This window comes from Sander vitreus, chromosome 2 (genome assembly GCF_031162955.1).
Source record: "Sander vitreus isolate 19-12246 chromosome 2, sanVit1, whole genome shotgun sequence".
Taxonomy (NCBI): Eukaryota; Metazoa; Chordata; class Actinopteri; order Perciformes; family Percidae; genus Sander; species Sander vitreus.
This window is the reverse complement of record NC_135856.1, coordinates 11,160,384-11,186,035: the sequence shown is the minus strand read 5'-3', so window position 1 is coordinate 11,186,035 and position 25,652 is coordinate 11,160,384. Positions and strand designations below refer to the sequence as shown.

At 41.2% G+C, this 25,652-nt stretch overlaps 1 protein-coding gene across 4 annotated transcripts; it reads right to left on the bottom strand.

Moving 5' to 3' along the window:
• Positions 1 to 6,656: 6,656 nt before the first annotated feature.
• On the bottom strand, positions 6,657 to 24,112 carry aspscr1 (ASPSCR1 tether for SLC2A4, UBX domain containing). 4 transcript variants are annotated; one of them, XM_078277241.1, is made up of 17 exons: positions 24,009 to 24,112; positions 23,728 to 23,783; positions 22,939 to 23,053; positions 19,907 to 20,007; positions 18,438 to 18,495; positions 18,270 to 18,343; positions 17,571 to 18,150; positions 17,317 to 17,376; positions 16,506 to 16,645; positions 15,594 to 15,675; positions 15,422 to 15,488; positions 15,022 to 15,084; positions 14,214 to 14,266; positions 10,960 to 11,011; positions 10,765 to 10,834; positions 9,878 to 10,065; positions 6,657 to 6,976 (listed from the first exon to the last, which is right to left on the bottom strand). In XM_078277241.1, the coding sequence occupies exons 1-17, from the start codon at positions 24,096 to 24,098 to the stop codon at positions 6,966 to 6,968; spliced, it is 1,860 nt and encodes a 619-aa protein (XP_078133367.1). In that variant the 5' UTR covers positions 24,099 to 24,112; the 3' UTR covers positions 6,657 to 6,965. The 4 variants fall into 4 exon arrangements, with proteins under 4 accessions (XP_078133367.1, XP_078133378.1, XP_078133357.1 ...); XM_078277252.1 differs by lacking the exon at positions 10,765 to 10,834; XM_078277231.1 differs by lacking the exon at positions 10,960 to 11,011.
• Positions 24,113 to 25,652: the final 1,540 nt, after the last annotated feature.

The following is a 25,652-nucleotide window of genomic DNA, read 5'->3' as shown; positions in this document are numbered from 1 at the left end:
ATCATCACAACAGTGAGGGAGAGCGACAACAAGGAGGACCCATACACAGCTAATCGGGCAGACAAAGGCAGGCAGGTAACAGAGGCTCAAAATCAGTGAGAGAAAACCACACTGCAGCTTTGATGACCTGACAAGGGAACAAAGTAGGTGGACTGGATATATGAAGTGAGTGACGGATGATGGAATAACATGCAGGTGAGGAGAGGGCTGGGAAGGCCAAGCAACTGCAGAGCAGAGGAGAGAAGTGGGAACAGGTGTGTAGATGGGTGGGGCAGTTAGGTGATGGGGCAAGGAAGGAAAGTCCGAGGGCATCTGGTGGATGGATGGAAAATGGCAATGAAAGGGCCTGGGAAATAGGGAATGTGGCTAGAGAGCAGGGACAGAGAGACACACTGTGACAAAAATAGACTAAAAGGCTGCAAAGAACTGAGGAGAACTGACTAATCCAAAATTTGAAACAAACAAATGGCAAAAAGCCTATAGCAGAGAGGACCATAGTGTCCCGGGACAATAAACACACATACTAAGTAATAACCCTGGTAGTGAGTCACATAACACGTTTGCCCATTTACGATGAATAACATATATTTAAAATTCCAATTACCCTTTTATTAAACTGCAGCTTCCAAAATAATCATCTTAAATTGTATTTTTTCTTCTTCTTCTAGTCTATCTAACTATGCTCCCATCTCATGATTACCAGCCGGCTCAGTGAGCAGCAGTCTGGTTTGATCATATCTGTCCAGGTCTCTGTCTCCACCTGCAGGTGTGTGAGAGCCTATGGTCATTTTTCACTCAATAATGTAAAAATGTACACAATGGCCATCTGAATAATATCAAAGGGCAGTGGTCCTTAAGTAAAAGTACTAATACCTCACTGTGAAAATACTACACTGAATACTATCTCTAAAAGAAAATCAACATTTCATGGTGTCAGAAAAACAATCCTGTTTTCAGCTTTGTGACAATGTGTTTTCCAGCTGATCCAAGAGGCGTAGGAGAATTAGCTCAACACATAAAGAAACACTTCATCCTTCAGTTTATCACAAACTAAAAATAAAATCAACACATCTGAAGATGCATGGTTTTCATTGGACAGGAAGGGGATGAGAAACTGTAATCTGAAAAGTAACTAAAGCTGTCAGACCAATGTATTGAAGTAAAAAGCACAATATGAGATGTAGTGGAGTACAAAAAGTTTCCAACTTAACGTAACAGTACTTGAGTAAATGTACTTAGTAAAATTTCACCACTGCAAAAGGGGGACATGTGATGTGGTCCATGACAGATGAAAGTACAAAGTCTACACAGTATGTATCTAATATTTTAATAGAGAAATACATTCATGAATAAATAAATAAATACATGTGGAAACATAAATAGATAAATAATACAATTAAACACAGAAATTACAGGAATAAATCTATAAAGCATTAATAAATACAGAAAAAAACACATTTTTTATACAGTATATGTAGTACCTTTTAATGCCCCTTCTTTTTTGGGAACATTTTGATTTATTTTATTTTTGAATTGATCCCTTTTTGGGATTTATTTCCCATGTTACTTTTGAGCTTTGATAGCCTAGCTGTGTAGAAATAAACAGTTATATGTGAATGGAACATAGACTGTAAAAATAGGAATGGAATCCGAGAATCAAATATTTGAATTAACTAACTACAGAATGTGTGATACAATGAGAGGTTCTTTCAGCGGAATAGGTTCATTTCACCAGCAGACTTCAACCTGTGAACCACACATACCGGTATATTCAAAGCGACAAAACTCAAGAAAAAGTCGGAAGAACAGTTTAAAGTTAGCGATCTGAACCGTCAGTGAATGCATTAGCTCATAGGTAAGTATCTAAACAGGTAGCTTTTTAACTGCTGTGAACTTGCAGTAACAGACATTGTTACAACGGACATTCTTCATTCACATGTCACTGCTGCTAACGTTATCTTTTCTCTAAAGCATGTTGTTGTTTACACAACCGTGGGCCTATTCTTCAACTTGAACGCAGTAATATTATGAAGTAAAGAAGTAAATTCAACATTTTACTTAAGTACTTATGAGTACATAAGTATTATCAGCAAAATGTACTTAAAGCATACAAAGTAGAAGTAGTCTGACTGAGGCCCAGAGATATATGCTATTACCGGCAGTATATATTATATGTTTATTGATACTGATGCATAAACTTGACTAGCTGCCTTCAACTCTTACTGAACTAAAAAGTACAGAAATATTGAGGTAAAAACACTCATCATGCAGATTGGCCCCTTTTAAAGTGTCATTGTTTACATTTTAATATTGGAATATTATTATTGATCCATTTACATGTAAGCTAAGCAGCATTTTAATGTTGTAGTTGATCCAGGTCAAGTTATAATAACTGTATATGTTGTTGAGTAGGTAAACCTAAGACAAATCATCACAATTTATTAACCAATCATATATTTTGTATGTGAATCCATAGCTGCAAAGTAACTATAGCTGTCACATAAATGTAGTGAACTACAACATACAATATATCTCTAGTATAATATAATATGTAATGTTACTCCCAATAACAGTGTCTCCAAACCAGCTTTCTGTGACTGTGTGTGACAGGAGTCCAGTAACCACCAGACAGAATCAGACAGAGTCGTTCTTCTGGAAGAGTTCAGTGACAACAAGCTGTAGGGAGACGGCACATCTCTGACACCAAAATGGATGTTAGTGCAGAGATAGAGCGTGCTATAGAGGAGATGGAGAGGGGAGAGCTGCTTTCCACTGTCTGGGCGGCCATTGATGAAATATTGACTGACACACCCAACCCTCCATCTCCTCCTCTTGTCCCTGCTGAGCTGGAACTCAACACCCACCCTCAGCCAGTAGAAAGTCAGGCTGAAGGATATGGTGCGTGTATCCCCATGATGGCAGATTCTCATATGCTTGAGCAGCAAAATCCACTGATGGCTGCTCCCACCATGTACGATGGACTTCTGTGTCAGGGAGACATTATACAGCCAGGTCACCTGTATAGTCAGGCAGGTGCATATAGCCAGGGACAGGTAAGATAATAAGTAAAGGTTAGGGATAGGTATTAGAAATTATTTTCACTTAAAGCATGTAGCAGAATTTTACTTTCCTATGCTTCCCACTTGCTCTCAGTGACTCGAAGATATCATTTAGCATGAATGCATAAATTAGGCCCTTGTTCAGCTGTTTGCGCCGTGGTTACCGGACCTTCTGACCCCTGTGACCCTCAACAGAAACCTGTATGTTGTAATTTCTCCAGATGTGATTTTACTCCACAGATGTCATTCAAACAGTAATTATAATTTAAAGGGAGGAAAATCCTGACACCTGGTGGTCATATGACACTATTGCAGCTTGTCTCATCACCTGTTCTGTGTGTCTTTGTGTCTGCAGTGTAACATTTTGCCTGTGGTGAAGCTCTCTGAAGGCCAGAGCCTGCGTTGGGTTGGAGTGTGGTAAGTAACACACACACAAATGCAAACAAACACACACGAGTGTACACAGCTATTGAGCTTTTGTTTGTATCATCACAAACTCTCTTTCTATTATCTAATGTGTTTTTCTGTCTTTATCTGTGTAGGAATGGAGAGATGTTGTACGAGGTCATAGCAGAAGATCATTTTGCTCCCCCTGTCTCTACTGCTCCTCCACTGAACACCTCCAAGTCAAGGTAAGTTTTGGTCAAAATGTACTTTTCTTTTTTTCTGACTTACTCATGATCTGTGGTCATAAACATGGCAGACTCATTATCAAATCACAATCCTCTTATATTTACATTTCAGCCCATGTCTTGTATTATTCTGCTTTCTCTCTAAAATACATCTTTCCTCACACTTTTACACAGTGCTAACATGAGATCTTACTTTGTTTTTTCCTGTAGAAAGAGAAAGCGTGAAAGCCAGCAGGACGAAAATTGTCTTGTCCTTGTATTTTCTGCTGAATACTGAATCGTGTATTGTCACAAAAAAATCAGAACTTATCAGAATCACAACAGAAGTTGTGACCCTTTCAGAATATTTTTTTTTTTATTCAATACTAGTATTAACATGTTGTTTAATGCAGGTTTAAGGAGCAGCAACTTAGTAAGAAGCCTGATCAGTGTTTTTTGTTGCAGCATCTGCATCTGATCCTGAAGAGGACACTCAACAGGCCAAGAAGCTGTGTGTGACACCAGTGCAGACAGCAGTGATGGAGTCTTCTTCCTCACTGACAGAGGTGATGGATTCTTCCTCCTCACTGACGGAGGGAATGGAGTCTTCCTCCTCACTGACAGAGGCTCCTCACACAAAGACAGTGCAGCTGCCACACACACAGACTAACTGTGCCTGTGCCAGCCACTCAGAGGACGTCGGAGGATAGGTGTCACCCAATGATGGACAGCTTGGGGCCCATTACCTCACTGCACAACTGTAGCTGCCCTCCTGCATTGTGGATCTTAATCAAATAATAACTAGAAAAAGAATCACTCACAGAATCACAAACAGCATTTTGACATGTGACATTTAACAGAGCACCACAAAGACAAAATCATCTGTGCATTAACTACAGACACATTTGTCACATATATATATATATATATATATATATATATATATATATATATATAAATAATGAGAAAACAGCAAGAAAAGGGAACAACAGTCACATGTTTAAACTCAGTCAGCCAATTCTTCTCACTAAGGCAGCGGTGGTCTTGAGGAACCATTTGTCAGATCAAATATACATTGAAGGGGTCTTCTGTGACTGTATGTACTCATGTTTCTTGTCCTAAATATTTGTCTGTGTTGATGTTGCAAATTGAGCTGCTGGGATGCAAGAACATTTTTAGAGTTGTTCTGCTCATTGCACCAGCTTCCACCAGGGGCCGTTATTGTAGCAAAGCAGCAGTGCTGCAGCTAAAAAAAGACCCAGACTTTTCATGTCCAACTTTGTCTGTACAGTAAGCAAATGAGCAACTATGAGCACACAGTTACTTTTGAATGCTTAGACTTAAAAAAAATATTTTAAAAAAAGTTTGAGAAATTTCATATTTTCAAGGCAGTTTCTATGTGTACCAGTACAGTTGTGTAAAGCTGAATTTGAGTAAGTCAAACTTCCCTCACTTGACACACAACCCACACAAACTCTGACGCTTTATTTGGCATCAAAGAGTCCAGGGGCAGTTGGAAGTAATTAATTTGCAAAAGGGAGACGGAAAGTGTGTGTGTCAGACAAGTGGATGGAATGCACTCCTCCCTCATACTCTCTCTAGAGAGAGAGAGACACAGACAGACAGACAGACAGACAGAGAGAGAGCGAGAGAGACCTACTCTCCTCTGTGTTCGGGCTCTTTTTTTTTCTCCTGCAGCTGAAAGCGAATGAGGCTGCAGCTGGTGAGAAGGCTGAGGAAGAGTGTGTGTGTGTGTGTGTGTGTGTGTGTGTGTGTGTGTGTGTGTGTGTGTGTGTGTGTGTGTGTGTGAGAGAGAGACAAAATGGCTGCATGCTGATTGTTTACTATTACCAGTGGACGATCAGATAAGTCAGGGCATGTCTTTTACTGTCTATGGTGAGAGTCAGAGGTTGCATGAATTTGTGCATCATGAGGTCTGTTCTGTTAGATCAAAGCTGTGGTCTCCATGGTTACAGGGAGGCACCTGAAAAATGTTGAGCTGCTCTTCCAACACCACCATTCACTTACGCAGAAACTCAGACACATACAGTGCCTCTGATGTACTTTCCGTCATTGCCCTGAAAATGAAAATAAATTTGCTGGTTTTTTTTTCTCCAGATATAGCCTACTGTAGCGCTATACTTCCAAACACATACTTACAAAGGCAAAGGACAGTAAGTTTGGCCAGAAAAATTGATTTAAGTTTTAATGCTGGTCAGCTGGCATATATAAAAATGTAAACATTAACCTACATAATACATTAGAACTACCTCCGTGCTGTTGTATGCCTCCGCCAGTCCCACCATACCAGTCAGGTTCATGTCTGTCCAGACTCACAATATAGTGATGATGCTTCACACACATCTTGAACCCGGCAGCAGAGATCACCAGAGTTTTAAGATTAGTGCCACCAAATCCAAATCGCTTTTTTTTTTTCAGTACATTATGATGTTGACCTTTACAATAAGGTAAAATGTCATCACATCATTTGATCCTATTAGACATAAGTGTGAAATGTTGTCAGAATTAGCATAGTTATTCTTGCGTTATGGCCAAAAACACTTTTGTGAGGTCACAGTGACAGTGCTGGTTAGCTTTAGCAGGAGGTTAGCTGGGTTTTGTTGTCCACCATGATTGGCTCCAGCTACTGACCCATTTAGTTATATGGAATAACAAACGTGTTGGTTCAAAAAGGAATGGAAAAGTTTTCAATTACAGAAAAAAGCTAAAACTCAGTCATAAACATAATGAATATATCCAGAGTTAGCAAAGTAAACTCCGTCCATGTCCCCAACTAAAAGACCTCTCCTATTGAACCTGTTAAAAACAGTAGAGGATGCATCAAAGGCCAAGATAGACACAATACATACAGTAAACTATGGAAACAAAACTGTGGTGGTGTGTCCAGAGTCGGTTCTTGGCCTTTGAGCAAATTGGATGAGAACAATGGATGTGTAATTTGAACTTCAGTACAAGACGATAGAAGACCGTTTTAATTCAACAATCTTTATTCACTTTGCACAACATTTTCACCTGCTGAATAAATGCAGCCTCTTCAGCACTCTTTCCTCCTAGAGATCAACCGGAATGAATCACAACAATCCTTTGAGCAACGAAGTATAGTCTCTTTCTTTCATTACTACAAACCTAGTGAAGTGCAGGCTTCTTCCGCAGCCGTCACAAAGTTGAGCCTTTTATTAAAGCGCAGCAAAAGGTTTAAGTGCTCTACTCAGTCTGCAAGCAGCTTGTCAGAAGTCTTTCATGGTAAGTCCTCCCATCAACACACGCAGCCGTCTTATTTTTTACCTGTGCAGGAAACAGGAGACAGTAATTAGTAGCTCGGCAAATCAACAAAAGGTTTGATTTTGAATTATCAGAAAAAAATTCGTAATATTTTATTCTGAGACATTTGAAAAGAAATCCATGACTCGACTCCCGTTAAATGTAAAAGAATAGGTTGACATTTTGGGAAATACTTTTCACTTTCTTTCTGAAGGTTGGTGAGAAGCTCGATACCACTCTGTCCATTAAATATGATGTCACTGCGCACGGCCAACAAATAGTGGGACACATAACCCATGTAAAAACCACAACATGTGGTTTATACACTTTGTTTTTGTACGGATTAAACAAATAATACAAAGCGGTTTAATTAGTGAGCTTTTGGAGGTACCGGTACACTTTCTTTTTTTTTTACTTTGGACAGAGCCGGTCTGTATGCTAAGCTAAGCAAATGTCTAATGGCTATACCTATAATATATTTAACGTAAAGAACGCGACTCTCCGCAAGAAAGCGGATATTTTCCCAAATGTCAAACTTTTCCTTTAAATAGGTCGTCATTCAACAGGATATGAAAAAATGTATGACCACTACTGAATTGTAACACCGTTACTGAATACGCATTGCAAATCATTTAAAAAAGGCTAAATCATCCAGAGACGGCTGTTTTTCAGAACACTCATGTGCAACATGTGACGTGTAATAACTCCTGTCATTACAGGGCATCAACACAATGCTGAAAGGAGCTGAAAGCTTTTATCCAAAAGATACCGAGCTTTATTGGCGTGTCAGAAATTCACCAGACTGCTGAACTCTAGAAGTGTGTCGACGTTAATCTTGCCAATACTCCAGCATGTCTTGACCGCTAAGAGACAGGTTAAACTACCCGGCATCTTCACTTATGGAGGGGGGGGGGAGGGAGAGAGAGAGAGAGAGAGAGAGAGAGAGAGAGAGAGAGAGAGAGAGAGAGAGAGAGAGAGAGAGAGAGAGAGAGAGAGAGAGAGTGTGTTTAAGTCCTCTGTACTGTAGGGTTCCACATATGGAGCCTATAATTCCTGAATCAGTTTTTTTTCTTTTAACTGTTCTCATGAAAGAGAAAGCAGCCACAACTTTCTTAAAAGACGCACATGGGCACACACAGAGATCAGCCAGAAATCAAATGTGCACAAAAACACAAACAAGACAGGCAGAGAGAGAGGAAAGGGAGCATAATTCAAAACAAAAACATCAATACAGTGACCACCAGAAACATTACAATAGAACAACAGAAAAGCGCCGTGCCTGGACAGACCACAGGGGCTCATGCTGTGTGATGTGGCCCAGCAGCAGGCTCTCTCCCTGGGCCCTGAGTGTCTGTAGTGGTCTCCTGGGCCAGAGGGGGTGACCATCCTGAACTAATTGGTTCATCCTAAAATGCATCCTTATCTTCTGAGTCATGAGGAATTCGGCTTTCAAAAGTCAATTTCCTATTGACTGTGGTTTTTGGGTAAGTGTGTGTGTGTGTGTGTGTGTGTGTGTGTGTGTGTGTGTGTGTTTCTTTACCACAACAACAATCGTGTGGCTCAAAGCCTTCTGTTCTTTGGCTACAGGAAAAAAAAGAAAAGATTTTCATCTCTGAGGAGGATGGCTGGAAGGGTGAAATACTTTCTGTTTTGGGTGTGCGAGGCCGCGATCAAACGGAGCGTGTTTGCAGGTTGCAAAACCCGAGGCGCACTGCAATTCCTTTCTTGTTGAAGGCGTCCCTATCAGACTAGATCTTTTTGTTATTCTTGCTAGGCAACCATCGAATCACCCGTCCTCAGCCAACCGTTATTTTGCTCTGAAGCTAAATGACATCAGGTGTTTTTTCCGCTCTGAGTTTAAGTTTTCTCAACTCGAGGCGTTCTGGGAGCTACGGGGGAAAAAAAAAAACCTGAGGTGCTCAGTGACGCAAAAGCAGCAAGCAAAACGCTTCACCCTCATTGAAAACACTTACAAAAAGCCGCCCCAGGCTGTTAAAACGCGCTCTGTCTGATCGGGTCCTAAGGTGCTTTGGGCTGGTGTGAAAGCTTTCAATTGAACTCTAGTCCGGACCAAACAACCGGACCTAGATGGCCTGAAAAGGTGGGTCTTCCAAATGGACTCTGGTGTGGTTTGTTTGTCGTGTGAAAGCAAAGCAGACCAGCCACAAGACGTAAGAGATGTGTTTAAACTAGCTAAACTACTATTAAGACCTTTTGATCGTAAACTGTCAGGGAAGCGAGTGCTTTAAGATACTGTATTGGCCTGGTGCACAACCGGCTCCTGCCGAGTGTGTTGCATTATGGGTTGTTTGTAGCCTAAAGTAATGCTAGTCTAGCAACTTTCTTTAAGTCTGTTTATATTGTATCAGTAAGTCAGCCCTATAAAGTGTTTATGAAACCCAGTTTGACTTTGAGAAGTTTCTGATGGCTTCTGTAAAAAAATGTTTTGCTGCCACGTAGGAAATACATTTCTACAACAAACAAAAACATCACCCATGTGTACTGCAGAACTGGACCGGGGCATCATCTGCCAAACAGCCAATTGTGAACCAATGTCACAAAATGTCATAATGAGGAGCTCAAAAAGAGAGCCAGAGAAAATCATTCAGACCCCTTTAAAAGCCTGACTACTGTGTGTGGTTACTTAGAGTTAGAATAAGTGTCACCACATACAGTAGTGCTGGTGATGCAGGATAACGGTCACTATAACGGTCAGATCAATGTGTTACCTGTCAGTCCTATGACTTTGTTTACAGCTTTTGGGTTTGTTTATAAGAAGCCACTGTGAACATGAACAGGATGAGAACCAAAAAGCAAATTCTTTCCTTGGTCTGGACCAAATGAACCAAACTACAGGGGTGGGGTGCCGAAATGACTTTGTGAGTGTTTTTAGTACATGTGCTCTACATCCTGTTCCGTCCTCACCTGGAAGCTTGAGCCACTTGGGCACCTTGCACGGCTCAGATCTGGTAGGTTTAGCAGCCTGGGTGTGTGCAGACGGGTCTCTCTCGTCTTGTGCGGCCCCGCTGGTGTCAGCCTTCGGCTCCGGAGGAGGCAGCGGCTCCTCGGAGCCCTCAGAGCTAGAGGAGGGTGTTGGGGATCGGCGCATGCAGCTGAGGTGGGATGAGGAAAGAAAAAATAAAATAAAACAAGTGTGTCTCAAAACTCAAAGATGCTTTGACGAAAGTATCTTGTTTTTTTGGTTTTCTTGAGTTCTTGTATCTATTTAAAGCAGCATTGTTTTGCACGCGGAGCTGTAAAGAAGTGAAATAACTGGGTGAGATCAAAATCTAAAACAGAGGAGCAATGATCTTGTTAAAGAAGCAAAAAGGACTTCAGGTGGGGGGGGGGGGTCACTTTTGTGAACTTCGGCTCTATCTTTAAAGAATTTGTTTTGGGGCTTTTCCCTTTATGTGATAGTGACAGTGGATAGACAGGAAAGGTGGGAGAGAGATGGGGGATGACACGCAGCAAAGGGCTGCAGGTCGGACTCGAACCCGGGCCGCTGCAAAGGACTCAGCCTACACGGGGCGCACACTCTTATTGGGTGAGCTAGAGGTTGCCCTGAATAGGTGCTATCTTTAGAAGGACTGGAAAATGGTTTGTGTGTGTTTGTGTGCGTGTGCGTGTGTGTGTGTGTGTGTGTGTGAAATGAGGGCGCATGAGGGCACCTGCTGTTTATTGAACCTCAAAGGGATTCCAATGATGACAGCTTTGTGACAGGAAAATAGGCTGGTTGCCGCAGGGTACAAGTGCATATACACCCTAATGCACGCACGGTCAGGCACACATTTAAAAACGCACACACAAACCTTGCAAAGGATTCATTTGCTTGCGAGGCCGAGACAGAGGATTCAAGTAGCTCCCTCTTAATGTAAATATCTGTGGAGGACGCACACGCACACACACACACACTACATTATACATGCTATTACATTCCTCAGTAATACACCAGTATCTAATTCACAATCAGCATTTGAAAGAAAAGAACCAAAAGAGTCAAAAACCTGTCTTAGCGTCAGAGCCGAAGTACACCAGAGCACCAGGAAACAGGTCGGCCTACAGACAGACAGAGAGAGGAGGAGAAGTGAACAGAAGCCATCAAAAATGTTTGGCACACAAGTCAATTTCAGCAAAAACACCCAAAAATCTAAACAAAACTGCCTCCCTTCTACACGCAAAGCAAGCGCTGCCACCACATCCAAGCCTGAGTCATCGCTCGAGGATCTGAACCAGTAACCGTGGTTCTTTGAAGCAGACCACAAAATGAGCAACAATCAAATGGTTAGTGAAAACACTTTCACCCCTGAAGCACAACACTCCTCTCCGGTGAACGTCTTAATGGTTATAATGGACCATTTGCAGGCAGATATTATCAAGCGTACAATTATGGAGGTAGGAACGCAGACAGACAGGCAGGCAAGCAAGCAGTGCACGAGTCAGTGACTCTAACAGGGAGTAGACAAACAAAACTAGTTTAAGACAAAGAGTCTTCTACTCATATGCCTGTTCACAGAAACCTATGAGCAACACAGGAGGACAAGTAAGCTGAAGTACGAAGTTGAGTTGTTTTGAATGATTAATGACTTTCTGGTCAAATCCTTCAGCTGCTGGTCATCATGTGTTCTCAATTACTTTGACAGCATCTTGTCACAGATATGAAACATTTGAGCCTTTTGTACATTAAAACATCTATAGTAATCTTGCCCTTATCATAACTGCATCCAAGTTAATAGCTTCTAAACAGACACCAACCGTGAGTTATTATAACCTTTTATTGGTTGAGCAGATAATATCACACTAACTGACATTTAAGGCTGTTGGTTGGACAAAACAAGACATTCAAAGGCATAACCTTGGGCTCTGGGAAATGGTGTGTGGTGTTCTCTCGATCCTCTGACATTTTATAGACGATTATTCTTACAATTATTATTATTCCTTTTTTAAGCAGTATCACATTAAGACCCATTGTCAGCTTGAAACGTTAAAAAGTCACCATACCCTTTGTTTTCTACCAACTCATGGAGCTAACATTAGCTTAATTACCTAACACTAGCGAGCTACAGGTAATAACATATGCCAGCGTCATTTGTCATTTCATTTTCAAATCAACAGTCAAAGGTGAGAATAAGAGAAGCAGCCTTAGCTCAGTCTTTCACAGTTTCAAATTAACAGTGTCAAAAGAAGGTGGCATGGCTGTCACTGGGTTTACATGGGTTTGCCCTCCACTACAACCTGTCTTACACACACTGTCCTTTCTCTCCTGCCCCCCTCACCAACTGGTTGCTAAATTGGGACACTCTGGACTAATTGCTATTATCGCAGCCCTGTGAGCAGGAAACAATGTGTTACATTGAAACAATGGGCATTTCTGCTATCCTGCTCCTCTGGCAGCGGCACTTCCACTTGGGATGAGACAGGGCAACGGGACAAGACCTGTGTGTGTGTGAGTGAGTGAGTGAGTGAGTGAGTGAGTGAGAGTGAGTGAGTGAGAGAGAGAGAGAGTGTGAGTGAGAGAGAGTGAGTGAGTGAGTGAGTGAAAGAGAGAGAGAGAGAGAGAGAGAGAGAGAGAGAGAGAGAGAGAGAGAGAGAGAGAGAGAGAGAGAGAGTGTGAGTGAGTGAGTGAGAGAGTGAGAGAGTGAGTGAGAGAGTGAGTGAGAGTGAGAGTGTGAGAGAGAGAGTGTAAAAAACAGGGAGGGAGGGAGGCAGAGCAGATCCTGATGGAAGACAGAGGGAGAGACGGATGAGGGAGGGGACGTCTGGTATCAAAGGGCTTCTGGGTTGGGAAGCATTCCTTTCCTGACATGACACAAAGTGATTAAAGTGTGCGTCTGTGTGTGTGAGTGTATATGTGTGTGTATGTAAGAAAGAGACGTGTGTGCACTAATGTCTATGTGCCATGGCAAAAAAAGATTAAAGTTTCCTTTTGTGTGTGTGTGTGTGTGTGTGTGTGTGTGTGTGTGTGTGTGTGTTAAAGATTGATGTACAGACAGGGGAAACGGAGCCAGACTGTGTGTGTGACATGACACCAAGGGGATTAAAGATTGTTTTTGTGCGCTTTAACGCTTTTAAGTCCCTAATGGATAGAGACATGGCGGTGAGGGAGGGGGGGTGAGGCACAAGAGAGGGTCGGAGAGAGGGAGAGCAGTGGTGGTGGAGGTGGATGAGGGAGAACGAGAAGAATAAGAGGGAGAAAGCTGGAGTTGGGGAACAAGAGAGGGACATGTAGTGATAAACAGGGAGGGAAAGTTCAGGAAGGGACACAAAGATGAACAAAGAGAAACGGCCAAACTAGAATCACAACATCAGATTTGATTCAGAGAGATCATGGCACCCAAAAAGGGAGGCGCACACGCGCACACACACACACACACACACACACACACACACACACACACACACACACACACACTTCAAAGTGTGCTTTTGAGGATCGTTGTCTTTTGCACCAATCCCTCTGAGGAGCTGAATCTTGTTTATGATCACAACACAATATCACTTCAAACTACTTTCTCTTCCTCCCCTTCATTCCTCTACTTATGGTTGAGGAAAGTGTCAGGAGAAAAAAACAAAAAAACAGGAGGCAGTGATGACGAAAATGTTCTAGTTATTCTAAAATAATGCATCTAAAATAAAAGTCCATGTCTGGGTACAGACTGATGAACCATACAAGAAAGAGAACAACTTCTTGTTTTTCATTTGTATCTCTTCACTCTCTTTCATTATTTGAATCGCTCTGAACTCAAAAGGCAACAAAGCATCGAGTGTGCCCATTGCTCTGTGTATGTGTGTTAGTGTGTGTGTGTCAAGATCAAAGCAAGGCCTGTATTAACCCCATGTGTCAGTCTGGGAAAAATCAAGCCCAGCTGGGGTCAAGGACAGTGGAGAAGGGGGAAACAAGTGTGAGAGAGTGTAGGAACGAAGAGAAGAGGGGGAGAACGGGAATGTGGTGGGGCTTTGAAGATGAGAGAGGGACCAGCCGATACATTTTACAGTCAGTCAGTCAGTCAGTCAGTCAGTCAGTCAGTCAGTCAGTGTGTGGCGTGTGTGGCGTGTGTGGCGTGAGTGGCGTGAGTGGCGTGAGTGGCGTGAGTGGCGTGTGTGTGTTGAGATAGTTTAAAAGATGGGAAGTCAGTTTTGTAGTTGTGGTTCTCTGGAGTTTGCCTGTGATGTGGTTTGTTTGAGTTTAATCATTTTGTTTATTATTGTGGTTAAAGAAAGTGTTGCCTAAAGACTTATATGGCAGTTTTAGGGATCTTACCTGAAACAGTGTAGCTGAGGGGTCGTCAAGGATGGTTTTTGGGGGGGTGATGACTAAAAGAAAGTTTTCAGCAAAAGCAAAAAGGTAGAAAGAGGACACATCATCATACTTGCTCAAATCTACACTGAAGTCATTACTGATCCTGGAAAGTTAAACTGAACAAAGTGAATTGGAAAAAGGAAATTAAACCAGTGTTTGCAGAGAGGTCTTTTTGTTAAACTGCAAGCTTTTCCTTTGGAATATCCGTTGTCATGTAAAACTAACAGAAACTGTACATTAGGAAGGCTGAATTGATTACACTGTTTTTCGGAACATGATACATAACCGCAAGCTGATGGAAAACACTTAACATTTTCTTACACAAAAGTAAATCTAGTCTAGATAAACCTGTGTGGCCCGTTTGGCGACTGTGACGCGACTTTATAACGATTAATCGTGCAGGCCTAACTCTGACCATCATTACAATTTGATAAGGCTTCTGTCATAAAACTAGCTCCAATGCATGAGGCACTGGCTGTACGATAAATCAAGAATTGGACAATAAAACTGAGAAAAGCTGACAAAGTATGTGCTGACGGACCATTAATTAATGATGAATTTTAAAAGAAGATTCCAGTTTAATACAAATTGAGTCTTATAATCCTAAGTCATTATCATAGAGAGAAAGAACGAGATATTCAGGCAAAGTGTGGATGCACAGAAATAAGGTTTTCATGATATCAAACCTTTACAAAAGGAGGCACTAGGGTGGATTTAATATGCTTAATGATGTTGTGAATAATTAGTCGGAACATTAAATGACACTTACACAGGTAGAACTTGAGCTGAGGATCCTCCAAGTGACTCCTCACAAAATGCCTCACGGCAGCAACTGGACACAAAATAAAGCCAGAACATCAACTGAAGCACGAACAAACTGATCTATCTGCACCTTCATCAGTCACTGCGTGGAGTATAATTCATTTTTCAGATGGAATTCCCCTCAGATTTTGTTGTTCTGCTGGTTGTCGTGTTGCTGTTGGGGCCTGAGGTGGCTCGAATCGCTGGAATTACAGACCTGCCTCATTATTTCTGTCTCTTTGGTGTGGCTACAGTCATAAATGTGGTGAGGGAGCCGCAAGTAGCTTTAACATTGCAGCCATACCTGTGGCTAGCGAGCTGAAATGAACTATCTCCACACACACACACACACACACACACACACACACCTGTCTCCAGGGGCCTGAAGAAGCCTTGTAGAACATGTCTGTCTGGAAACTGGACCCTCAGGACCACCTGGAGACAAACAGTGGCAGCAGGTTATTCAAAGGCTGTATATTTCATACAAACATTATTCATTAAAATCAGGATTGTGATAACGTGTATGTCACTTGTGCTCACTTTGGGATATCTTTTCATCTTCTCCTTCACTTGTGTTTCTCTCAGAGATTTAGTCATTAGCGGAGCCTCCTCCAGTAACTTCCTGGAGGAACGAGGGAGAAAGAGACGGACACAGTTGTAATTGAAACGAGCTGTAAAATAAAAAAAGCACACTGTGGAATTGACAATGGGAAAGATGAGCAGAAAATGTTTCATCTTCTACCCTTACTCGTGTGTGGCCGTGCGTGCGTGCGTGCGTGCATGACAGAGGCAGAGACGAATTGCTGTGGTCGGCTTAATTGCCCCCTTGGTAATTGCAGTAATTGACGCGGTAGTAGCGTAGCCATGAGGCAGCCAGCTAAGTCAATGTCGACGGAGATTAAAGCATGTACGCAGTGAGGTCTCAACCTGACGGTGTTTGGTCAAGGGCTGGAGGATAAACATCAACACAAAACAGGCTTGCTAATCGCTCCCTCTATGCCATATTTAGAAGCTTTTGTAGTGCGTCTTATAAATGAGAAAATGTTTGCAAACACACACAATGCCTCAGCAGCTGTGGTCTGCTGTGGCCACATCCAGAGAGCACAGAGTAAACTTGTCTGCATCTGTTTTGAAGAAGCGCTCATAAATAAAGAAAAACTTCAAACTCATAATAAATAAAACTTCAAAACGCACGCAGCGATGCCCGGCATTCTGCCTGCCTATGGCCTCTCATCATTGCTATGGTATTATGCAATTAAGGGTTATACATCGACAAAACACCGCAGGATCAAATGCCAAACTTACTAATTATCTGTTACAAACTGTGCCGGAACACACCGGAACCAGACGCGTTTCTGCAGCAACAAGGTATTTATGGTTTTATACTAAATATCACACGCAGTCCTCTGACCCAAAGTCACCCAACTGCTTCCATTTACTTCCTTCTCCCACCTCTCGCTTTTCAGCTGGGCGAAGCGCTTGCGCACATCATCCATCGTCACTTCAAAGAATTCGTCAGGCAGATCCCTGTGGTCCTCAGAGTGACAGGACATTGCATCCAGGTGGTAGATGAGAAGCTCCCTCTCCACTGGCTGCAGAACGAGAGAGAGTGAGTGAGTGAGTGAGTGAGTGAAAAGATGGAGACATTAAAATCCACACTGATGTTTTCACCTAAAGCAGAGGGTTTTTAAACTGTGAGGCGCATCTCCCCACCAGGGGGGCTCAGGACAGACGTGAGGCAAAGATACTGTGTGAGGTGCAGGTACATGCTGATGCACGGTAAACAATGCAAAGTCATTTATTTGTCATCAGACCCTTATTAATAGTTACAGAATCACATTGTGTCTAGTCTATAGCCACGACCTTCTCCTTCCGGGATTGCCCCGTTGCCGCAGGATATTCCACCGTATGTCCTTTTTTTCGACCTGATTTCCGTTACCTTAGGCTTCCTTTGTGTTGGAATTCTAAACTCCAATTTCTGAGGACTGTGGTTAACTGCTCCTCAGATCTCTACAGATAGTCTGCATAGCTAGACTATCTGTCCAATCTGAGTTTTCTGTTGCACGACTAAAACAACTCTTGAACGTACACACGTTCCACCAAGACAAGTTCCTTCACGAGGCTACTTTTGAGCGGCATCAGGACTCCGTGCAGTGCTGTGGAGGAGAGACTGGCAAAGCGAGTCTATATTGTGTTCATGGCTTGTTCAAGGTGACAGGTTAGAGGTTTCCGAAAAGGTCTGACCGGAAATAAATGGTTTTACCTCCAAGAACTCCTCCCCTTGATCCATGTCATCGTCTGGCTGGTTGACAGTGGTTTGAGGCTGTGAAAAGGAACAGAAAAGGCTGCCAGTTAGACTCAATGACTTGTGGAAAGATTGTTTGTTCATTACTGTTTCTGAGGTCAAAATTATCTCAAGCACAATGTTGTGTAATTTGCTTGTACCAAATAGAAATAATACTAAAATAAGCTATCAGGACTTCCTTCATTTGCACTTCTTGCAGTGATATGGCTCACCTTGGTGCTAGAACCTTGGCTGGATTTCGCTTTCTTGGCTTTGGGTGATTCTACTGCTGCAGTCAGAGCTGGCAGTGAAGAGGATGATGCGGATGAAGAGAGTGAGCGTCCCACTGCACCTCCCTGGGGACCCCCGAGGCGCTGACCGCCTCCAGAGAAGGGAATGAAAGGAGCAGAGGGAGCGGAAGAGGAGGAGGAAGAAGAAGATGGGTGAGAGTTCAGTCCTGATGGCCCCGCTTCCTCGCCATCCTCCTCTGGCCTTCCTCTCTCGACGGGAGAAATCTTTGACCCAACTGCACGGAGGGAGTTCGGAACCTCTTCCTGTTGTACAGGGAGGGTGCTGCTTGCGGCAGAAGCGGGAGTTGGAGCAGGGGGGGCTTCTTCGATTGGCCTTTGGGGGCTTGAATTTTCAGTTGGCACCTCGGTTGTGGACGTCTCTGGATGTGACAGAGCAGGATCGGGCTGAGGTGATGGGCTAGGTGTGGTTTCCTTGGCAACAGGTGTAGTTGGCACAGCAGCCGTTTCAGTGGCTTCTCTGCCATCTTCCTCTCCCTGTGCTTTGTTCTTTTTGAGTAAAAACCTTACACAGAAATGGAGACAATCATAAGTATCATAAGTCCCAAGTTTACGTGGTGTTATGCACAGTATGCCGTTTGTAAAACTAAATTATTCGAATCAGCTTGAACACAAGCAGCCTACCTGACGATGGCATTTCCTCCTGTAAGACCCAGAGACTTCAGAGTGGCCTTCTTGAGTGCTTCTTCCCCACTCACCTACACACACACACACACACACACACACAAACCAAATTAGTAAAAGTCACTTTATTTTCTTGAAAAATGGAAAGATAAAAGGAACATTGCAAACCTCATCTCTCATGTAAACACACACAGGGGTGGATCCTGACTCAGACAGCTCTGACACACTGAAATCAAGTAATAAAAAAAAAACAGATTAAAATTATGGGAGACTGATTATGGTCACTCTAACATCGACGAAACAAAACACAGAAGTTAGTTCAGGTTAATCATCACTGGGATTTTACAATAAAACCTCATGCGATGCAGTGGCACGCGGTCTGCATGTGTAAACCATGTGTGCACCATACCGTGTAGAAACTAATTGAACCGTAAATGTTTTACTATTGTTCTCCTCAGTTCTGAAAAAGCTTTCCCCTCTGCTTCACAACATTTGCAGAGCTTTTACGCTGATGTTGGGCTAATATTCATTTCATGGAAGCGTAACTTCCCTGGATTATGTCATTTAATAGAGAGGAGGGCTGGACAGATGCATGAGCACCTGGGACCGCACAGCTGGAACTACTGAGTAACAGCTGTGTGTGTGTGTGTGTGTGTGTGTGTGTGTGTGGGGGAGTTAAACTTCAGTAAGAGTGGTGAGAAGAATGGATGTTATCTAACACAGTGCTGGCCTGCGTTCATTCCTACACAATGATCAACTTTACTTTCCAACAAAGTGGAAAGTGAAAGCTACGCAAACATGTTTGTGGTCCATACTTTTAAGGACCATTTCTAACACCTTATTATGGCTGTACAATTGGTAATTAGTACAATATGACAAAATGTTTCAAATCAAAAACATAAAATAATGAAACTAACTTCAAAGCAATGAACTAGGCCTTGGTATTATTTAATACATGTTGATACCTGTACCCTTAATAATACCGATACCAATAGGGTACTTAATTTGGTACCTTTTTTTCTACTTCATTCAATACCCATCATGTGAATTGAAGCATTCACCACAGACTATATGGGTTGTAGCTGCTGCGGTAGTTGGTCACACGTATTGAAGAACGCTTGCAGTGATTGGTGTCTAGCAACACCAAAGCTAGGCGCAAAAAGGATCAACTGCAGCTATCGTTTGACTGGGGAATTTTCCATACTACTTGGTAGTGGCCTATTTCGGTTGATACCTAAAGATAGAGTACCAATACCCAGCCCTACAATGAACTGTGTTCCTATGGTATGCATTACCACCAGTGACCAAACTCCTGTTTTCTATGTTAAGTAACATTGAGGATATTGTTTTTAAGAAACATTTGAAATGGGAATACAGAATGGGGGAAAATACTTTAGAGAACCAGTGGATCCTCCAATTTAGCAACTCTATACTTAATGTTTAACCCCAACTTAATTCTAACCTAAACCCGAAAATCAAGTCTTAACCCTCAAACAGCCCTGTGAAGAAGTTAGAAAACGGAAAACATGTCTTCACTTTCCAAAAATGTCCTCAAATTGGTTCTCTGTTTGGGCCTCACAAAAGATAGATGTACACACACACCAACTTTGCAAATGTGTACATGCTCATACACGCACCTGATCTGGGGAAAATGTGTGAGCAGCTCCCACAGACTCTGTCCACAGGAGAAGGAACCCTGGAGCCGAGAACCGTCCTCCATCTGTAGTGCAATCCGCACCTGAGGGATATGAAACCAAAGTCTTACACAATTGTAGTTTAAATATATGTTAAAGACCACAAACACACTTTACACATTAACCCTAATACACAGGTCTAAATGATCAACAATAATCCATCCACACCTCTTGAGCTGGCAGTCTAAAGCCGGTGACGCACCAACCTGACGGCCGACCTTCAGCAGAAAAGGCAGTCGGACTAACTGCCTCCCCGAGTTGGCCAAAAAAAAGTGCCTCGGAACACACCGAAGCAATGCCGACTGCCGACAGCAGCTGATTGGAAGAACGCGTCACGTGGGTCCGGTTTCTCCGGAAACTCAAAGCCAGACTGTCATGGTGGCTTGTTCAGAATACGATCTCATATGTTACTGAAATAGTTCACCGAAACGTGTTTCTGAAAACATTTTAAGCGAGAAATAGGCCATGCAGTTGCTGAATCTGTCTTCGATTCAGATCGACAAAGGTCAGTTTAAAAGATTTTCGTCAGATGTTGAGAGCCGTTAGTCACGCCAATCCCGCTCAAAGGGTGTGGCGGTTTTTGGATTTATTGCAATAAGCGCTTGTGACAAAGGACGCTTAGTGGATCTGATCGAAAAATACATGGTATAGAAACATCGGCCACCAGACTTTTTTCATTTATGCGTTTTTCTAATGAAATACTGCAAATATTTAAATAAAGACCTTATTTATTTATTTATAATTGAATAGTAAATAAGCAAAAAAATGGAAACGACTGCATAAACACTAAACAAGCATGTTAAACACGTTAAAGTGTCCCACTGACTTTTTCCTTTAAATTATTTAACAATTGTAGTTGCCTTTAAACACTATGAAATACAAAAGTTAAAAATAGGTGGATGCAAACCATATCTTAACCTTTCACGTTGTAGACATGAGTGACAAAAAGGTTACCTTAAACGCAGGAAGGAAACTCACTATATCAAGTATGAAAATCTCTAGGTGGCCTTTTGTAAGTTCTTGGCTCTACAGTCTCGAGCCATTTTGCAGAAAGAAAATTCTTTGATAATCGAACTTGATTAAGCTGCACATGTGGGCCTACCTCAGTCTGGAAATGAGTAACACCAGGCATCAGTGCGAGTCTCTTTTGTTCTTTATCTCTCTGAGTCATTCTACGAGTTGTTTATGTTTACTCAACAACCTTGTTGTCCAGCACATCGGCACGCCGGGAGAGATGAAAAGAGCTCTATGGCTGTCAACGGCCCAACACGAAACACTCTCGTGCACCAGTTTGGCTGAGGTAAATGTTGGGAGCGCCTGTGTGTGGTACAAGAGTGTGAGTGTGTGCGAGTATATAAAATCTGTGAGGTATCAACAGTCAACCAACCATTAAATGACCAGAACAGCAGATCAAAACCAGCCGTGATTTTACTGCTTAGATTATGATGCCATGATGTCATAGGAAACTACAGCTCAGCTACAACAAAGTGTTTTTTGGATACAGATCTGAGTGAACGCAGCAACACAGACAGGATTAATGAATTTCCAGGTACTGACAATAAAACCTCACATATACAGCTGACAGAAATACCAAAAGAATATTGATATTGCAATAAAAGGCTATACCATCATCATCTGGGATTCTTTCCTCCAAACATAACTATGGGTGGGACAATTGATCAATATCTTGACATAGCTTTAGGTGTAAATCACAAGTTTTATCACAATACGATATCACGAGGGGGCCTCAAGATATCACCCTGAGATCGATGTGAGACGATAAGAAAGCCTCATTCAACAGATTCAGTTACAATTATATCAACTCACAAAAAGCAACTAAAATATGATATGACAATTTTATAACTGAGCTCTTTCACTTTTTAATAAAAAGAATAAATGTAAAGTGGGAATTTCAAAATAAAGGCACGTTTTAAAGATGATGATATGTATCAATAGTTTCACTTATTGAAGAGTTACACCTCTAATTTCTAGTTTCATGTGATACAATACTGATACTTTGACACCAGTATCACTATACTTTCCTTACATTTCGGGGACTCACCTGTATTTTGATACCCAGTCCTAATCATCATATTGTGATATAGAGAGGTGTGACAAGGCCTGAATAAAAGAGGGGTCACTGAATAGTTTGATGAAAACACAGTCACCAGATCTCAAACTGATTGAACACCTATAAGACATTTTGGCCGACATGTTAGATAGTGCTCTCCACCACCACCACCACCACCACCACCATCATCATCATTATTATTATTATTGTTATTATTATCACAACACCAAATGAGGGAATAGAGTTCACTGACTTAAAGAATCTATAACAAAAAGCACTGAAGTTGAGACACCTTACAGAGATACTTTGCTAGTCCAGAGTCCAAGTCTACGTCACAGTTAACTAAAACCATATTTTGAACTTATTTGACTGTTCTACTTGAGAGAAATGAACAATGTTTATAAATAATAATAACAATATTAATATCAGTTATTTCTCAAGCCTAATTCTCAGCCAATCATTTAAAATGTTCTTGACCATGACTAAAACAATAATAAAAAAACATGTGATATTCCGTAGATCAAACACAATAAAAAGTTCATCGTGTTACAGTTGTTCATAATTTTGGAAATACAAACATATGAGATGTACATCCCACACGTTAAAAAACTATATGTATGTGATAAGTTTACATTTTTCACTATGTCAGACCTGAGAATCAAGCTACTACTGTATACTAGTGCTACGGGTGACACAGACTAGCAGACAATCACTATTATGTAGCCTTACATATTGTACTTACACACTCACACTGATGACTGATGCTATGCGTCTTTATTATGTGGTCAGCCACCTTAATTTAACACTGCTATCTCACTTACTGTCTCTGTCTGTCTGTCTGTCTGTCTGTCTGTCTGTCTCACACACACACACACACACACACACACACACACTTTAAACTAACCTGGCTGTCAGCTACAGCCTGTTTCCTTGTACTTGTCACCATTTCCAGTTTTGCATTGTTGGGCAGGTTGGCAAACCTCCATTGAAGTGTGAGGTCAACAGCAGTCCTCTGAAACCTGTCAAAAGTGGATGACAGAGGAGAGGCGAGTGAGCATGACAGGACAATCAAATCTTTCCTATATAAATCATAAAAAATAAAGAGCACCATTACATTTGACAACATATCTCCTCCAGAGCTACTGAGTTCTAAGTAGTAAGTAACAATTGTCACCTGGATGTTTTTTCTTTTGTTCAACTTTATACAATATATTAAATCCTGGGTTTTATCTCACCTGTGCAAATTAGATATGTAAAGATGTATATGATAGTCCCAATATAGTATAGTCATATTCACCTACCTCAGATATATAGGCAACCTTATATATTAATATTCTTTATTTATTCCAGCATCATTTGTACTTTTGCATTGCCGTTTTGTATTACTGTTTACATTCACCATATGTTTGTTTACATGTGTGTATGTACGTTTCAATATATATATACACTTTTTTTAGATACAAACTAATCTGTAAATAGTAGTCAAATATTTAATGTTTACTTTGTTCGGCTTTGCTTTCCTTGTTTTTAGCCGTATGTCTATTTCTGTGTATGTACTTTGAGAGCAACAAAAAGCCGGAGTCAAATTCCCTGCATTTGTTCACACATACTTGGACATTAACGCTGATTCTGATTCTGATTTAGCTTAAATGTCAGTACTGGGACAGCTAGCATCAACCACACTGATACTCACTTTAAACCGTGATCGTCGGGGTTAAACCCATGTTTTTTGCAGACATCCTCCAGCACCTGAAGATAACAAATATAAACTGAGTAAGAGAGTTGCAACCTTATTAGCAAAATCTTTTGATTTCATCCGCACGAAAACAGAAACTGATCTGTCACTGGCTAACTACTGTTAGCCGAACAAGCTAACAGGAGGAGAATAGTTTGCTCTGGTTTGGAAACAAAGGAACATAATGAAACAAACCGTCCACGTTAGAAAACACGAATAGTCTTTAAAGCACAAGTTACCTGTAATAACGGTGTGTTTGGAGACACTTTAACTGTTTGTCTTCTCCCATTAGGAGTGAGAACCGTAACAGCTGTACCACTGGCTGCCATTGTTTGTCGTGACGTCGCGGTGTTTATTTGAATAAACTTTATTGACACAATACCAGCACGGTTTAAAGGGTCAATTCACCCAAATTAAAATAAGACATTTTTCTATGGGGAGTGACAGACATTTTGTTTGTGGTTATAATTTAAATAATGCCATGGTTATTTCAAACAATCCACAGATCTCACTGTTTTTAAAGAAACTGTTCTACTGAAAAAACTAGCCCCATGAAAACCAACATATTCTCAAATAGTGTATATTCCAAATATCAGGCCTAAATAAATTCCACATAAGCCACAAGATTAGATGATGCTTATTTCTAAGTATGACTATATCACTTGTATCAATTTAGCCGACAAATTAAAGGACACACTTGAATAAATGAGAAAAGAAACATGATGTGATGCTTCCATACAGTAAATGGTTACTGCCTGAGACAACAGGCCTTTTATTTCACAGAAGACATTTTGACATGTCACAGTAGAAAAAGCACAGCAATGAGTAATTCAGTTAATGGTGCTAAACAGCTACAGTATGTCAGTTCAGGGCTCTATCTGTGCTGGCTTGCTTATTGGGACATTTAAATGGAATTAATTAATAATAATTACACCTGTGCCTGTCCTGCTGTAACAAGTCAAAATGTCTGCTGTGAAATGAAGTGAATCATATGCTATGGCATTCAAATTTACCAGATCTCAACCCAGTTGAACATAGGAGCTTTTGGTGGTTTTGTTAGTCAGCGTTCTCCACCACAATCATCAAAACACCAAATGAGGGAATATTTTACACATAGCCTACACATCATAACATATTTCCATGGCATAAGGGTGCACGTTATATGTACACAAACATATAGGGAATTGGGAAAGACAGAGTGAGGCACAGGAAGTAATGTCCTTTTTTATTAGTCATCTCTTGTGTAATCCTTGACTTGTAAATCTACAATATCCAAATTTTAGAATTTTATTAAAAATGTCAATAAGCCACATGAGGTACAACTATTTCTTTTTTTTACTAATTATTATTTAGATTTATATTTAAAAGAACCATCTTTGAGTCTGACATTTTAAAACAAAGTGTTCCATATCCATTTACTGTAACAAATGGATACATACCAACATGAAGATCATTATTCCTTGTATAACCTTTCTAAAACATAACAAAACACAACACAACTAGCATCTAGACCAGAGATCTTCAACAGGGGGTCCTCAGAGTCACTGCAGTGAGTCACTGCAAAGTATTGTTCATTTTTTTAAGTAAAAAAAGAAAAGAAATGAAAATGTCTTAACATGAATCCAACGTATTATTAGCAAATATAAATCCGCCTGTTTGTGAGAAGAAAAAAAAAACCTTTAATGATAGGCTAACTATCCGGGTAAGGTAGTCATCTACAGATACAGTTAATCCTAAGGATTCACTCTGCAACATTTATGTTTAACATTAATACATGATTTGTAAAATCATGCCAACAATTATTTAATAGCTTAGTCTTCTATGCACTTAAAAGGTACAGTATGTATAAAGGCTTTATGCCACCCACACGTTATTGTAGGCCA